Here is an 18,049-nt window from a genome sequence, read left to right as displayed (position 1 = left end):
ATTAAAGGTCTTTCTAGTAATATTTACACTTGTTGGGCACATTTTTCATCATGTATAATATTAAAGGTCTTTCTAGTAATATTTACACTTTTTGGGCACATTTTTTATCATGTATAATATTTTAGGGTCTTAATCTTAGTACCTAAACTTGTTGGGCACATTTTTACTTATGTTTAGCATTATAGGATGTCAATAATAATATTTACACTTTTGGGTCCATTTTTAATTATCTATAATATTGTAGTGCATTAATAATAATATTTAAACTTGTTGGGCATCTTTTTTATCATGTATAATATTTAAACTTGTCAGGTAAATCTGTAACATGGTTCTTATCATGTCTCTGTTGTAAAGCTGCTGTTCAGTGAGTGGCGGTGACCTAGTGTGACCTGTCCTTCAGGTGAAGGTGTTTGGACGCGGAGCAGCAACCGGAAGTGCGCTGCTGTGCATGAGCACGAGCTTCACGGAGCTGAACTCTGACAGACTTGTTGCTTCTCCGAGGATCAGAGGACGTTCTGGGGGGGGCGACGTAAAGTTCCGGGTTGCGCAGAGTTGTTGGCGCTGCGCGTTCTTTCACCCACGCGCACACGCGTCTCCCCTCGCGGTGGGACAAACCGCCTCGACCAATCAGCGCGCTGCTCGTGCGCGGCGAGGGCGCGAGCTGACGGGCCGCTACAAATACTCCGCTGCACATTTTTTAATTCTATGCGCCTTTAGGTCGCAGCTCCAGCCCGACTGAGGAGACCTCGTGGTGCTCACAGACCTCCGTAACCTGGAGACTCCGCAGGACCAACCGAAACTTTTCTCCAACTTTTTTTTTCTCCAATAAACAAAGAGAAAGAGTTGGAATCTAGGTCGGAGCTGTTTGAAAGTTTCTGTGCGGTTAGCGGAGTCTCGCTTTGTCCATCCATCCTTCCAGAGCTCCTTTACGCGTCCGTTACCGGCCAAGATGACGCGAAGATCCTGCGCGGTTTACGTGGTGGGGATCATCTGCGCTCACCTGCTCATCGTCGGGATTGGCTTGATGGTGTCGCAAGCTTTCCGCACGTTAATGCACAACCGCCTGAAAAAGGTAAACAAACAAACAAACAAACAACTAGTCATCTCCACTTCTATCCTCCAAACTTTATCAAGTGAGTGTGTATGCAGGGCAGCTGAGAGTTTTCACGCCCGGTTCCTTTGAATGGACTGCTGTGTACAAGTCCACTGGTGGAAAACATCACAATGTGGGATTGTGCTGTGATCCTCTCTCATTTACAGACCTTCCACTGTTTGGAAACTTCAGAGGATTAGATGGAAAGCTCAGTGTTGTTGTCAGGACAGGGGCGTAGATTCCATTTGATCACTGGGGGGGTCCTCGCCCTGCAAAGTCTGAGCCTCCAACACTTGTTTTCTCGCGTTTTGGTCTGTTTTTATGCACCAATTTGTGCCTTTTTGCACCAATTAGTGGTGCAAATAATATTTATTTAAAGGAAAACACTATTCAGACACTAGGGGACACTTTAATATATAATATGTTTTCTTGTTGATCAACTTTTCTCATTTATTAGCACACACAGAGCTCCATTATTTGAAAGCTGTTATGTTAATTACCACCTAGTTTTACATTTGTTCACTTAATTATTTTATTTTAAGATTTTTTTTTTTTAAGTTAAATTTCTTATATTCCAGCTTCTTCTTCTTCTTCTTCTTGTTCTATGTGACCGTATACTGAATATCTTCTGGTCGTGGATCACATTTTTCAAAAACTGTTTTCTGACAGATTAAATCGATTGATCCAGAAAATAATCAAACACAATAATCGACACACACACATAGAAATCATTTGACTCTTCGGTCCTCATTTGTGTCTTTAGAGAAGCTTTAAATGTGCTTGTGGAACCAATTCAATGATGGAATAATTTGTTTTATTTTAACTCATGAATCCTTGGACTTTTTTAACTTGTGTGTCCAAGCAAGTTGTCTGCTTATGTTCTAAACTATCTGCACATTCTGAACATGTTCGATAAACTGAAGAAGTTCTATTGGAGGCAGTGTGGTCAATAAGTCAATGAGAAGGTTAGAAAAGTGTCTTGTTTTTATTGGTGTAGATGGTTTCCAGTCATTCTGATGCACCTTAATTCATGTACGTGGGACTAGAGCCATAATTTCACAGTTTGTTTTTCATTAGTTGTCATTATCAATTCTGTCAGTAATCTTTTCGGTTCACTGATTAGCAGCAAAACAGCAAAAAATAAAACTTATCACAACTTTGCAGTGCTAAACAGGAAGCGATCAAATGTCTTATGTAGAAATCATTTACAAAGTGAATCTGTCCCAGTTTTGCAGCCTGTTTTTGTGCCAGTCATCTACTGAACCGTCCAGCTAATCATTTCAGCTCGTCATCGGGATGTAAAATGTGTTAACTCAATGACTCAACCAGCAACGGTGACTCTGGACTTTGAATAAACATGAGCAGCAGACTGAAGTGTGTGTTCCTCTGCTGTTTCTAGCTTGTGGTTTGTTAAAATGGAAAATAATGAGCTGCATAGTGCCTCCCACAAGGAGTGGCTCTAAAAAAAAATCAGCTCAGACTTGTGGAGATGGCAGAGTTGGAGGCTGTAATGGGTTCAATGACCTCAACTATGCAATCAGCACTTTCTCTTCCCCATAGCTGGGCTACTTCAGCCCCAGTTCCTGCTCCAATATCACGCACTCTGTTAAAAGACTCTATGAGTACGACATTTTTCATGCTGATTGTGGAGCTGAAGGAATTCCTGACGCCACATTGATGTATGGTTCTGCCTTCAGTTACTTGTAATTATGACAGCAGGTGGCCTTAAGGCTAAGAATAAGTTAGGGCTGGGTTGGTATTTCTGACAGATAGAAGTCAACTGATACTGATTGTTAGCAATCAAGGAGGAGGGTCATTGATGTGTATTAGCAGTAAAAATGGAACACTTTGAAAAGCAGACATCACAGCTTTGTTCAGACACTTTTCTTCATTTGTGCTTTGCATGTGTTTAATTATAAGAGATCCTTTCAGCATTTATAGTTCAGTGTTGACAAGCTGTTAATCTAATGTAACCAATCAGAAGCTGTGGGCGGGACAGAGTCATGACCACAGAGAGAGACGAGCACACTGTAAAAAATAAAAATTTTGAACAGTTTATAACGGTATTTTTTCAAAAATCAGCTTATTGTTATACAGATATAAACTGGTAAAAACCAAAGAAATAAATTCATTGACATGATAATGATTTAAAAAAAAAAACAACAACAACACAGCCGAAACTGTATTTGTACAAATTCATTTTATTTATTTATTTTTTACATTTGTCGTTAAAATTACCCAATTTTTACTGTATTTAAATCAGCAAAACGTATTATTATTTTATTGATATTTGCCATGATTTGAAGGAAACATTTTATTATATGGGCAGAAAAATAGAAAATCGTTTTTTTAAACTGCTATTTTACAGATTTTTCAAATTTGTTGTATTTCTGGTGATATTTAGAAAAATCTGGGGGGGAAAAGTATTAATTTACATCTGAACAAAGGTAAAAACTGTAATGTCCACATCAAGAATCCGTATTTTAACAAAAAGATTCTATTTTTAGTTTTTTACCATGTCAGGCTGTACTATTTTCTTTTTCTTTTTACTGCATTTTAGCTAAGATATAATTATTTTACAGATGTTTACTAATATTCATTTTTTATTTATGTTATATATATATATTACACTATTTGACTGTTTTTGTATTTTTTTAACATTTTTTTTCTGACCCACATGCTGTCAGATTTTTATGCTTTTTTTGTTATTTTTTTTCTTTTTCTTTTTTTTTTTTTACAATAAGAAATGAATAAATAAATTGTTGGGGATCTTTTTTTGTTTTTGTTTTTTTTGTTTTTATACCATACTGGCATTTGGAAAAATGCTGTGGATATCAGATGTGATGACTGACCAGACTTACAGTCAGTCGACCTCTTTTGATGAAGACAAAACTGAGCGAAACTTGGGAATGAGGAGCAGTTGGCAAAAATTCTGTTTTGAATTCAGTCCAGTTAGTCACTCATTAAGTAGCTACTGGCGCTGTTTGATTTCCAAAGCTCACTCAAAGAGGTGCCCAACATCAATGTATTATTACAGTATTCAGAGACAAGAGGGACAGGACACTCTCAAAAAAAAGTCCATTTGTGTCCCCCAAAGGTACAATCTGCACTAGTGTGATCCCAAGGGCTTATTATTGTACCTCAAAGTGTATACTGTTTTTAGGGCCTAAAGAGTGCATGTATGTTTCTAAGCAGTAAAAAGTCCATGTTTCTCCTAAATGTTAAAGTGCAAAATCAGTTGACAGTTTGTGTTGGACTAAATAACATAAAGAAAAGAGAGAAAGAATAAAATATTAGGTGGTAGAACAGATTGTTCACTAATCACAACGTTGGCGGTTCAGTCCGCTCAACTGTCATGTGAATGGGTGAATAGGAAACATTGTAAAGCGCTATGATTAGCTCGAAGGTGGAAAAGCGCGATCAAAGTGGAGACCGTTTATGTGAGTAATTGCTAATACAGTTTCCAATCAATACTGTATTTTGGAGTACAGAACTGTGGGTCATCCTGAAGTAAATATTGGAACCATTTTTCTTTGGGAACAACCCTGACTTGGTTGGCATGACTGTTGTGGTGCATTTTGTGGTGAAAATTCAACCTCAGAGGTAGTTCAAGGTTTTTTGACACTTTGACAAATGCTTGTTGGAGAAAAGCCTGGAGATCGATGGAAGTATGTGCTCGAGGTTAGCCAACTGATCTCCAAAGATCTTGTGTGATTACAGTAATGTTTAGCTCTCAAAGTTGTAAAGTTGCTGTTCTGCACCTGTGTTTCCCGAAGGTGAAAAGTCCAAGTCAGTGGTTGATAGTGAAAGCAGTTTTGAGTCGATCAGAGACGCTGAATTGGGAGTTTCTGAGTTGTGGTTTTCAGCTCCCCCACGGCGTCACGTTGTTTGGTCTGTGGGAGCAGAAGCAGCTTCGTCACTGAAAGCTGAGGGGAAATTATGGAACTAGTGCGATGATCAGCACTGTCACACGTACACTCATCTCACTCAGCTCAACATGCTTAACTGTGCTTTTTGAAGAGTTCTCAGGGGTTGCAGGTTCAGTCACACAGTTAGCAGTCAGTTGACCTCAAATACAAATGAATGAACACCGTTAAAGCATGTGACTGATCTGAAAGTAAGACCACATCTTCTTAATACTTGAATGTTTACTGCTTACTATTGCATTTGATGCCAGTACTGAGTGAAAAAATGGAAGTTAAATGGCATTCTCCTCAGGGATAACAGCAGGTTGACTAGCCAATACTGCTTATTGATACAAAAGAGTAAAGAAATCTTACATTCTCAACACGTGGTTACTGTTTCTACACACTTTCTTTACCCTTTGTGAAAAAAAAAACTTTTGTCAGTCTCCTGCTTTGTAGACAAAAAACAATAACTTTGCAGCTCATAAGAGTAAAAGACAACAAGTTGACAAACATTCATTACTTGTAGGTTAGGGCTACATCTCATTTGCATAGTTGTTTCATCTGTTATTAATTTCCTTGAACAATAGATTGCTTGTTTGGCCTATATAATTAAAAAAAAAAAAAAAAAACTCAACAAAAGCCCAAGAGGACTTTTTGTTTCATCCACAACCCAAAAACATTTAGTTTACTGTCAAAAAGGAGGAAAGTTGCCAGAAAATGCTCTAATTTAAGAAGCTGGAATCAGAGAACTTTGAGTTTTTCTCTCTTGAAAACTACTCAGACCATCTAGTGGACGATTAGTGTTCTAGTATCGAGTGTAGTCGTAGTTGGTTTATTGATCGCTGCAGCTCTATTGTGGGTTAAACATCCATCCATCCATCCATCCATCCATCCATCCATCCATTATCTTTACACCGCTTAATCCTCACTAGGGTTGTGAGGGGCTGGAGTCTATCCCAGCTGACTTAAGGTGAAGGCAGGGGACACCCTGGACAGGTCGCCAGTCTATCACAGGGCTGTGGGTTAAACACTGATGCTAAATTCATTTTAAATAGGGATATTCTGCTGCTCTTAAAAATGTATTGTTGTGTATATTTTCATGGCATGAGCTGAGATTGGTTATTGATAGCTCACGTACCGTATCCATACCGGTGGTCGGCTGCATGCTTATAAACCGTTCTGCAGAAATCCGTTGTGTTGCAGCTCTGCAAGCTCCAGCTGGAAGGATCCTAAAAGGCTAAAGCCAGCGGGGCAGGGCGGGGTCTATGTTGGCTTAGATACAAATAGAAAAGTGTCTTCTTTGGTTTCTAAAAGTTAGCATTAAAGCTAATTAAAACACATCCAGTAAAAAGGGAGAGTTACAATTTCTGTCGTCGCCCATTCTGAAAAACCTGCACATTATCCATCAGTCAGCAGTGCTACCGTCTTGTTCCATTGGGTTGCATCAGTGCAGTGTTTACTCAGCGTGTAAACCTGCTGCAAACCCCTCAGGTGTGTTTTTGTTGTTGATCATTTGCAGTAAGCTGCTCCACGTTTTTTGACCAGGTCCAGAGATTTCCTTGACTTCCAATATGTCAGACCGTGCAGCCTTCCCAGAAGGTTCACGTTACCTTGATAACAGTGCAGATATAAAAGTACGACTGACCCACATTCCCTGTTATCATACGGCACACCGGCATCCTTATTTTCATATCAAGCCTGCTTCACCAACGGCCATCGGATTGCTTTTCCGTGTGAGGCTTAGTGTTGACTTTAGAGGTCAGGGGGCCTGTTTTCACACGACCTTCTACTGTAGCGCAGAGAGTTGGTAATGATGTGGAAAATTGTATTTTCTTTACTCTTAAGGAGGCTTTTATGGCAAAAAGCTGCAGATAGTGGAGGGACGAAAACGCTGCCGAATACTCAGTATGAGAAAGTTAGTCATCGGTTGTGAGAGAGTGAGGTTTGTCAGTTACTTTGGTCACAGGTGTGTTACAAAACCAACGAGGTGTTCACACGACTTCAATACTTTCACTGCTTGAGTAAGTTCCTCTTGCTTGGAGGACCGTTGAAGCCAATCCAATGGACAAAACGAGTAAGTTGTAGGAGTAACTCATATAAAAAATAAAAATCATCACCACTGACAGTTGACTCTTGTTTAACCGCCATATTTGCGAGTACAATATTTGTATTAAGCTTGTGAGTGACAGAGGTGTTTGCTCAAAGTCTTTAGGACAGTGTGGTGGGATTCTTGTAAACTGGTTATGTAGTGGTTTAGTAGTTTATGAAGGGACTTTATGGACCCATCAAGTGCACTGAGCTTTCTTGTAAAGCACAAAACAAGAGTGTGCAGGGTTGTAACCAGAACATAAAATGACTGAGGTTTCCTGGTTGTTTAATTGAGAAACCACAAGGAAGGTGTAAAGTCAGTGCACTTGTCTTAAAATGAAGAGTTCATTTAGAAAACCACAGGTCCGACTAAAGGCCATGACCTTGGTGTTCTAAGGTGTTTGAATGTGTCGTGCTGCTGCAGGCTACATTGTTTAAAAAGGGCTGTACTATATTGTAAAAAATGACATTGCTTTTTTGCTTTGGATGGTTTTCATATCTGATTTTGCCCTTGGTATGCAGAATGTTGCACTGCTTATTTGATAAACCAACTGTATTGCTTCTGTGGTGGCAACACTTGCAAGACACTGCTGACAGAGTACCTGATTGCAGTTAAGAACATTTTTTCTGTTGCTAAAATATTTCAGTACAGCTGATGTTGTGTCCATTTTTGCAACCAAATCTTCTTTTTCAGTGTTTCTCTCCTGTTAGCCGCTCATTTTTCTGTGCAACATGGAGCCTACATGCAAAAAAACTGCGTGTTGTAAATTAAGTTGTGTAAAAAAAAAAAAAAACTCCAAGAATCCTTAAATTGGAGTAAATTATGTTCCTTCCAACCAGATGTTTTTGTCTCCTATCTGCTCCATTTAGGCACTACGTGCAGTTCAGCCCAGTACAACTGAAAAATCCCTGAATTTTTGTCTCGGGACTGTTGGTCATACATGAGTCACTCATGGCTTCTGAGTTGCATTGAGCAGCACAGAATTTTTTGTTTTTTACACAACCAGGTTAAAGCAAACAATATGTTTTTGGGCAAGTAAATGCAAATTAGTTATGTTGCAGAAATATCACAATTCTAACTTTGATTTAGATTATTTTCGTCTTGGATCTCCGCATCACACATGATTAGTTGAAGGACGGACAGAAAGCTGAAAATCTGACAAGTTTTTACAGTTTCTGGCACTTTTAAATATTTAAATTTTTATGAAGATTATATGTTTTTCAAACCTGCTGTCGGGTTTTGGGGTTTAAAAATCTGCTTTAATGTTTTCAGGTGTTTCATGTGGACAGACTTCTCAAGTTCATGTGTGATGGTCTCAGCAGTTGACATTATAAAGCCACAGTAAACTCATAGAATTTTATTACCTGATTTTATTTACCCAGTGTGTACAGTGTGTGACCACTGCTACAGCGGCCACATTAACCCGGAACGTCATGAAAACATGTTCAAATAAGACCTGGACGTTTTACAGACTTGAAACCATTTAAAAATGAATTCTCCTTCACTTATTCAAACAGGCAGACACACATGTGTGTAAAAACAATCTCATCAAATTTCATTTGTATTTTAAAAAGAAGGCTTACTCAGTAAAATATATGTGTGGGTGTGACGTGCATGCATAGAGCTCACATGCAGACGTACATAGTTGTCTGCTCCCTGACAGCGTGATTTATTTCAGCTGTATCGAGTTACTGCCTGACCCCAGTTGCACCAGTGTGAAGGATCTCTTCCCATGGATACTCTCCCAGCAGCAGACTCTCTTTGTGTGCTAAGCCTCTTTCACACTGCGAGGTTTATTGGGAAAGCGGCTGGGCTGGCAGCCCCTCAGCTTCCATGTGAGTCAACCAGGGTCACTATGCAATGACCCGCTGATGAGGTGATGGTGAAAAATGACTCGTTCCAGAATAGGAATTTAGCAATTTTACATAGACTAGACTAGACATGGTGGCTGGCGACCCCGATGCCGGTGGTCTGCCGGGTTCAGGTTCAGTTTTTTTGTAGCTGCGACAACATTTTTTGGGGGAATTTTATTCTAAAATTATTACCTCGGGTCAACCCTGAAGAAAGGAGACTAAAATAAATGTATTTTATTTAGCTGTAAAGGGAATAAGAAGGAATTTGATGGACGGAAAAAGTGCTTGGTTCCATGTTTATCCCATGCTTTCTTTCTGGCTACCTCAGTGCAGCTCTCAAATATTGGCAAAATGCCTAAAATAATCTATAAGAGCAGTCTGTTACAAGGAAATTAACCTCAAGACAGACTGAACGCAACAAAGTCAAACAGGGTGGAAGTAAGGAAGAGGAAGAAGAGGAAGCTTCAACACAATGTGTACGTCTTGCTGATGTGAATGTCATTAGCATGAAGTCATGAATCAACAATATGTCCCAGCAATTAAACTTCCTTCCTTTGCTTGTGTTTGTGCCAACTGGGAATCTGCTCATTGGTAGCCACTGGGTGTTCTGGTTAATGTCAAACTGAGTGGATTTTAATATTGTTTTGATGGTTCACTTACAGCAGAGTTGGACTGAAGGCTCAGCTGGTTGAACTTTTTTTTTTTGGCCACTACTGAGGCAAACCCTTTTAGAACATGCAGGGCTTGTGCACCACCGCTGGAGGATTGAACGGGTAGCCCCTCGCTGTGCCCGCTGTTGTCCACTTCTATGTATGTGAACGTCTCCACATCAAAGCGGCGGCTTTAATGTGTATTTGTGTATTCACCTGCTCCACGTGTTTTCGTATAGGGAGTGGTGTGAGAGTGGCGGTGCTAAGTGCTGAGATGAGAGGGTTTTCTGTTCCTGTTTTCCACGTATTTTACGTGGCATGCTGGGAGGGTTACCATATTGATTGTTCAAAGCATGAAAGAGCGACATAGAGAGACCATGCTCTCCCTTCCTCAATCTAAGGTGACAGCTTTATTGTCCTTGGCTACTCAGCTAAACTTTTGTCTCTGAACAAGTAAAGAGGACCCCAAAGGTGGAGGGGGCCTTGTACTCTCTTGAAATAATGGTTTTCAGCTCTTCCTGGCTTATTTCGCACCAAAGTATTGCTGTTAACTTGAACGCAAATCTGACACAATTAGGCCAGAGCCAGATTTTTCTTCTTGAGGTGCTGTTTAAAGAAATACTAATCCTCTGGCCTCCTCCCATCCTCCCTCTCTTTCTCCCTCTGTGTTTTTTTAATATTTCAAAAGATTCCTGCTGCGAACCAGGACATCTCCGTCTAGAGGCGATGGCATTTGCAGTGAGAATTTTTCTGTCGGACTGGGTGATAAAACGGGTTAGTTGCCTGCGCTGCACTTCCAGGGCCTCATGAGGCTCGGTCCTGAGGAATGTGGCTCAGATCATTAAAGTCGGAGCGCAGCGCAAACAGTTGGGCATCCAGCTCTCCGCATCACATGGTCTGTCAGCGGCTCTCCCCGAGTGCCCGTTGTCATTGGCAACCGCGGACAATGGAGGCGGTGGAAGGGTCTCCCCTCATACCATTCATGTGTGCAGCCAGTGCTCTTGTCCGACGCTCCCCTCCACGGCCCCCCTCCCAAGGATGTTTTTGTTCTCCGGCTTGTTTTTCCAAAGGAACACATTGTGGAAACTTCAAATCCAGAACATGTGTTTGCTGTAGCGATATATTGCACTTTCACGAGGAAATGCATCATAAGCCAAAGAAAAACACCTCAATGATCAAGCAGTGATGTGTTCTATTGCAGTTTATTACATGTGCAAGCCGAGTTTATTCATTGATTTTTGCTTTTCGCAACTGTGTCGGTGCGGCTGAATGAATCCCGTTGACCTCTAAACGGAGATGTGCTCTTTGTGTCTCAACAGGAGATTGTTTTGGTGGAAGGCAGCCGTGTGTTTGAGTCATGGAAGACCCCTCCCCCTCCCGTCTACATGGAGTATTTCTTCTTCAATGTGACCAATGTGAAGGAGATCCTGGAAGGAGGCAAGCCAGTGGTCACACAGATTGGACCCTACACATACCGGTAGGACATCCACAGAGAAAGCCACACTATGCAACTTGCACAAATGTCCACCACTGGATATTATTGCATTTTGTTCATATTTGCTCTGTGCTGAATGTAAAAGCAATAAAAAGTCTTTCAAAACATACAACATAGAAGACGCTGGCTTGTCAAGCTTTTGTTCTGGTGTGTTCCTAATTTAGACCGCACGTCTAAATTCTATCTTTTAAAAAAAACTGTGTTGCTGTTTGTATTTACTGAGTTTATTGGCTTTGTGGGCGATAGATCACAGCTACATGCAACAACCCCCAAATAGGTTTTGTTGAGTAGAAAAACATTTTACGCAACTGTGCTTTTCTTAACCCTCTAAAACCTGGGCGTTTCATGCTCCTCACATTTTTACTCACTGTGGCCTCATTTTTTTACTGCAATATGAAGTCCTGCACCTCAATGGAAACAGCATAGCCATGGATAGAAACACAAAGAACTCCAAAATGTCTTCTGTGCAGTATTGCACAGTTATTAATGATAACGAAATGCTTCGTGTTTGTGCTTAGAAGTGCAAAATTCTTCATTTTTAATAGAATCTAGTTGTAGCAAGCAGTTTATTTTGGGAAAATTTTGAACTGAGACATATAGAATGAACTGACTTTGATTAAATATCATGACTTGACTACGTTTAGATTTGGATCATTTTACCCGTCACACATGAGCAGCTAAAAGACAATTGGGAAATTTAAAAACTCATGATTGTTTCTACAGTTTCTAAATCTGTTAAATGGTGTATTTTTGGTGATTTGGTAAAGAGATAAGGTACTTTTTTAAAAAATCCATTGGCAGGTTTTGGGTTTTAGAGGGTTAAACAGCTGTGTTACTGTTCGTATTTATTGAGTTTACTGGCTTTGTCGGTTTAAGTACTTTCCGCATGTCTCCAAATCTGGACCACACCGGCAGAGCAAAAACCCCCAATTAGGTTTTGCTTAGTAGAAAAACTTTGTACAAAATTCTTCCAAGACTTCTTCCTACAACGCTGCTAAAAATGTTGCTGAAATTACTGTTACTTGCTTCGACTTGAATACATTTAATTTGCTTTATCTTTATGTTAAAGCTTATAAATGTTGAAGTGGACTGTCAGTGCCCATGGTTAATATTATTAGCTCTAGAAATCGGCCAGCATGTCCTGTCCACTCTGTCACATGTGTCCTGCCAAGAAACTTTTTTTGTGTGCAGATTAGTCGCTTTGAATCACTTCGAAATGCACCCACTGAAAGCCTTAAATAAATATCAAGGTTCACTGCTAACAGCACCAAAAATGTTACAACAGCATGTTGCGATAATCTGCCCCTGCAATCCAGCCTCTGTTTAACTGTTAGTGTGACATTGCCTCAGACGGTTGAATGCCCGTGTTAAGTTGTGTATTGGATGCATTTTTAATGGGAACGATTCTAGAAACCTTCAATAAAAATGATCACCTTTCATCTCACTGTGTTTGCACAGGGAGTACAGGTACAAGGAGAACGTGAGCATGGTGGACAACAACACCATGGTGTCGGCGTACAACACCAAAAGCTTTGTGTTCATGAGGGACAGGTCTGTGGGCGACCCCTCAGAGGACAACATCACCACTGTCAACATCCCTGCTTGGGTGAGTCATGAACTGAAGGTCTCAGACAAGTGGAGGAAAGTGGAGCGTGTGTTCTGTAACTCCGATGATTTCCTTCTGCACTTTGTTTATTGTTTCCTCACTCCCTTCTCCACATCCACCGTCACCCTCCACCTAATTGTGCACTATTTTCCATGGTTTCCTGACTGTGCTCCTCTTCCTGTCTCCAGGCCGTAATGAACAAGGTGAAAGGGAGTTTCTGGAAGTCCTCCATGGTGTCCATCTGGATGAGCAGCATCGGGAGCGGCCTCTTCACCACTCGCACTGTGGACGAGCTGCTGTGGGGCTATGAAGACCCCCTGCTGGCTCGCGTTGCTTCCACCAGTCCTGAAGTAGAGAAGATATTTGGCCTCATGTACAAGGCATGTACACCTTCAACCAATAATAGCGGGTATAAGCATTGGAAATGATGATTGTATTGTTGTTGAATCCCATGTTTTAATGTCTTGAATTCTTGTTTGTTTCAGAAAAATGGGAGTAACGACGGGGAGTTTTTGTACCGCACTGGACAACAGGACCACATGGATTACGGTCGTGTTGTAACGTGGAAAGGCCAAAGGTAGCGCCGATGCACACACTCCCTCTCTGTCTACAGCCAAGATGATGAAACCTCGTTGGGTAACACTTGGGTTCATAAAGCTTCTCAAAACTGCCGCTTGTTGCCAATATTAAGAGGGGAACTGGCCAACTTTGACTCCGTTTGCATGCTGATCTTGGCTCTTGCCCTTTGCACAAAGCACAAGGCAGGACATCCTGAAACGTGGAATGTCTTAATAATGGTGTTTTGCTGACCGTTCTTATCCAATTTTATTGTCTTTGGTTCCCTGTAATCTGTAATTGCCACTCTACTCCTGGGAAAATGCCCTTTTAAACTTCAGAAACATTTTTGATCATCAAAACATGGCATTGTAATTTGATTGCAATTAAGATGGAAATGATAAAAGTTGTTGAGATTACAAGTAGGAATTTTGAAAACAACATCCATCCATTATCTATACACCACTTAATCCTCATTAGGGTTGCAAGGGGGCTGGAGCCTATCCCGGGTGACTCAGGGTGAAGGCAGGGGACACCCTGGACAGGTCACCAGTCCATCACAGGGCCACACTTAGACACAGACAACCAAGCACACTCACATTCACACCTACAATTTAGAATCACCAATTAACCTCAACATGTTTTTGGACCTCGTGGGAGGAAGCTGGAGAACATGCAAACTCCACGCAGAAAGATCCCCGTGCCCCAACCGGGAAGCGAACCGGCGACCTTCCTGCTGCGAGGCAACAGTGCTAACCAACAGCTCCACCCTGCAGCCCTTGAAAACAACATAGTTTAGTTCTTGTTTTTGTTTGTATGTAATGAATCTAGGTATAAGCGTGTTCATTCCAAAAGCCATTTTTCGTTGCTCTGCTGGTGGCATAATCATATAAAAGCATTTAGTTGGAGTCCAAAGAAATAGTTCCTGAATGAGCATAATGCATTTTAAAACCTGATATGTCAGGTTTTCACTTACTGTCAACTCATTTTTTACTGCAGTATAAAGTCCTGCACTTCTACGCAAACAGCACAACCATGACTAGAAGCAGAGTAGATGTCGCCATGATTGATAAAAAAAANCGGATTGCTTTTCCGTGTGAGGCTTAGTGTTGACTTTAGAGGTCAGGGGGCCTGTTTTCACACGACCTTCTACTGTAGCGCAGAGAGTTGGTAATGATGTGGAAAATTGTATTTTCTTTACTCTTAAGGAGGCTTTTATGGCAAAAAGCTGCAGATAGTGGAGGGAAGAAAAGGCTGCCGACTACTCAGTATGAGAAAGTTAGTCATCGGTTGTGAGAGAGTGAGGTTTGTCAGTTACTTTGGTCACAGGTGTGTTACAAAACCAACAAAGTCTTCACACGACTTCAACACTTTCACTGCTTGAGTAAGTTCCTCTTGCTTGGAGGACCGTTGAAGCCAATCCAATGGACAAAACGAGTAAGTTGTAGGAGTAACTCATATAAAAAATAAAAATCATCACCACTGACAGTTGACTCTTGTTTAACCGCCATATTTGCGAGTACAATATTTGTATTAAGCTTGTGAGTGACAGAGGTGTTTGCTCAAAGTCTTTAGGACAGTGTGGTGGGATTCTTGTAAACTGGTTATGTAGTGGTTTAGTAGTTTATGAAGGACCTTTATGGACTCATCAAGGGCACTGGGCTTTCTTGTAAAGCACAAAACAAGAGTGTGCAGGGTTGTAACCAGAACATAAAATGACTGAGGTTTCCTGGTTGTTTAATTGAGAAACCACAAGGAAGGTGTAAAGTCAGTGCACTTGTCTTAAAATGAAGAGTTCATTTAGAAAACCACAGGTCCGACTAAAGGCCATGACCTTGGTGTTCTAAGGTGTTTGAATGTGTCGTGCTGCTGCAGGCTACATTGTTTAAAAAGGGCTGTACTATATTGTAAAAAATGACATTGCTTTTTTGCTTTGGATGGTTTTCATATCTGATTTTGTACTCGGTATACAGAATGTTGCACTGCTTATTTGATAAACCAACTGTATTGCTTCTGTGGTGGCAACACTTGCAAGACACTGCTGACAGAGTACCTGATTGCAGTTAAGAACATTTTTTCTGTTGCTAAAATATTTCAGTACAGCTGATGTTGTGTCCATTTTTGCAACCAAATCTTCTTTTTCAGTGTTTCTCTCCTGTTAGCCGCTCATTTTTCTGTGCAACATGGAGCCTACATGCAAAAAAACTGCGTGTTGTAAATTAAGTTGTGTAAAAAAAAAAAAAAACTCCAAGAATCCTTAAATTGGAGTAAATTATGTTCCTTCCAACCAGATGTTTTTGTCTCCTATCTGCTCCATTTAGGCACTACGTGCAGTTCAGCCCAGTACAACTGAAAAATCCCTGAATTTTTGTCTCGGGACTGTTGGTCATACATGAGTCACTCATGGCTTCTGAGTTGCATTGAGCAGCACAGAATTTTTTGTTTTTTACACAACCAGGTTAAAGCAAACAATATGTTTTTGGGCAAGTAAATGCAAATTAGTTATGTTGCAGAAATATCACAATTCTAACTTTGATTTAGATTATTTTCGTCTTGGATCTCCGCATCACACATGATTAGTTGAAGGACGGACAGAAAGCTGAAAATCTGACAAGTTTTTACAGTTTCTGGCACTTTTAAATATTTAAATTTTTATGAAGATTATATGTTTTTCAAACCTGCTGTCGAGTCTTGGGGTTTAAAAATCTGCTTTAATGTTTTCAGGTGTTTCATGTGGACAGACTTCTCAAGTTCATGTGTGATGGTCTCAGCAGTTGACATTATAAAGCCACAGTAAACTCATAGAATTTTATTACCTGATTTTATTTACCCAGTGTGTACAGTGTGTGACCACTGCTACAGCGGCCACATTGACCCGAAACGTCATGAAATCGTGTTCAAATAAGACCTGGACGTTTTACAGACTTGAAACCATTTAAAAATGAATTCTCCTTCACTTATTCAAACAGGCAGACACACATGTGTGTAAAAACAATCTCATCAAATTTCATTTGTATTTTAAAAAGAAGGCTTACTCAGTAAAATATATGTGTGGGTGTGACGTGCATGCATAGAGCTCACATGCAGACGTACATAGTTGTCTGCTCCCTGACAGCGTGATTTATTTCAGCTGTATCGAGTTACTGCCTGACCCCAGTTGCACCAGTGTGAAGGATCTCTTCCCATGGATACTCTCCCAGCAGCAGACTCTCTTTGTGTGCTAAGCCTCTTTCACACTGCGAGGTTTATTGGGAAAGCGGCTGGGCTGGCAGCCCCTCAGCTTCCATGTGAGTCAACCAGGGTCACTATGCAATGACCCGCTGATGAGGTGATGGTGAAAAATGACTCGTTCCAGAATAGGAATTTAGCAATTTTACATAGACTAGACTAGACATGGTGGCTGGCGACCCCGATGCCGGTGGTCTGCCGGGTTCAGGTTCAGTTTTTTTGTAGCTGCGACAACATTTTTTGGGGGAATTTTATTCTAAAATTATTACCTCGGGTCAACCCTGAAGAAAGGAGACTAAAATAAATGTATTTTATTTAGCTGTAAAGGGAATAAGAAGGAATTTGATGGACGGAAAAAGTGCTTGGTTCCATGTTTATCCCATGCTTTCTTTCTGGCTACCTCAGTGCAGCTCTCAAATATTGGCAAAATGCCTAAAATAATCTATAAGAGCAGTCTGTTACAAGGAAATTAACCTCAAGACAGACTGAACGCAACAAAGTCAAACAGGGTGGAAGTAAGGAAGAGGAAGAAGAGGAAGCTTCAACACAATGTGTACGTCTTGCTGATGTGAATGTCATTAGCATGAAGTCATGAATCAACAATATGTCCCAGCAATTAAACTTCCTTCCTTTGCTTGTGTTTGTGCCAACTGGGAATCTGCTCATTGGTAGCCACTGGGTGTTCTGGTTAATGTCAAACTGAGTGGATTTTAATATTGTTTTGATGGTTCACTTACAGCAGAGTTGGACTGAAGGCTCAGCTGGTTGAACTTTTTTTTTTTGGCCACTACTGAGGCAAACCCTTTTAGAACATGCAGGGCTTGTGCACCACCGCTGGAGGATTGAACGGGTAGCCCCTCGCTGTGCCCGCTGTTGTCCACTTCTATGTATGTGAACGTCTCCACATCAAAGCGGCGGCTTTAATGTGTATTTGTGTATTCACCTGCTCCACGTGTTTTCGTATAGGGAGTGGTGTGAGAGTGGCGGTGCTAAGTGCTGAGATGAGAGGGTTTTCTGTTCCTGTTTTCCACGTATTTTACGTGGCATGCTGGGAGGGTTACCATATTGATTGTTCAAAGCATGAAAGAGCGACATAGAGAGACCATGCTCTCCCTTCCTCAATCTAAGGTGACAGCTTTATTGTCCTTGGCTACTCAGCTAAACTTTTGTCTCTGAACAAGTAAAGAGGACCCCAAAGGTGGAGGGGGCCTTGTACTCTCTTGAAATAATGGTTTTCAGCTCTTCCTGGCTTATTTCGCACCAAAGTATTGCTGTTAACTTGAACGCAAATCTGACACAATTAGGCCAGAGCCAGATTTTTCTTCTTGAGGTGCTGTTTAAAGAAATACTAATCCTCTGGCCTCCTCCCATCCTCCCTCTCTTTCTCCCTCTGTGTTTTTTTAATATTTCAAAAGATTCCTGCTGCGAACCAGGACATCTCCGTCTAGAGGCGATGGCATTTGCAGTGAGAATTTTTCTGTCGGACTGGGTGATAAAACGGGTTAGTTGCCTGCGCTGCACTTCCAGGGCCTCATGAGGCTCGGTCCTGAGGAATGTGGCTCAGATCATTAA

General features: G+C 40.9%; 1 protein-coding gene across 1 annotated transcript in view; it reads left to right on the top strand.

Annotated features, from left to right (window-relative positions):
* The first annotated feature begins 697 nt into the window (after positions 1–697).
* Positions 698–18,049, top strand: part of LOC103366115 (lysosome membrane protein 2) — a 37,064-nt gene continuing 19,712 nt past the window's right edge. The window contains exons 1-5 of the mRNA XM_008293755.1: positions 698–1,072; positions 10,913–11,070; positions 12,547–12,694; positions 12,883–13,074; positions 13,180–13,271. Of these exons, the coding sequence (XP_008291977.1) occupies positions 950–1,072; positions 10,913–11,070; positions 12,547–12,694; positions 12,883–13,074; positions 13,180–13,271 (713 nt within the window). The 5' untranslated portion in view covers positions 698–949. The remainder of the gene's footprint in view (positions 1,073–10,912; positions 11,071–12,546; positions 12,695–12,882; positions 13,075–13,179; positions 13,272–18,049) is intronic.

Source organism: Stegastes partitus, unplaced genomic scaffold (genome assembly GCF_000690725.1).
Source record: "Stegastes partitus isolate 25-593 unplaced genomic scaffold, Stegastes_partitus-1.0.2 Scaffold909, whole genome shotgun sequence".
Classification (NCBI taxonomy): domain Eukaryota; kingdom Metazoa; phylum Chordata; class Actinopteri; family Pomacentridae; genus Stegastes; species Stegastes partitus.
This window is presented reverse-complemented; position numbering and strand designations above follow the sequence as displayed.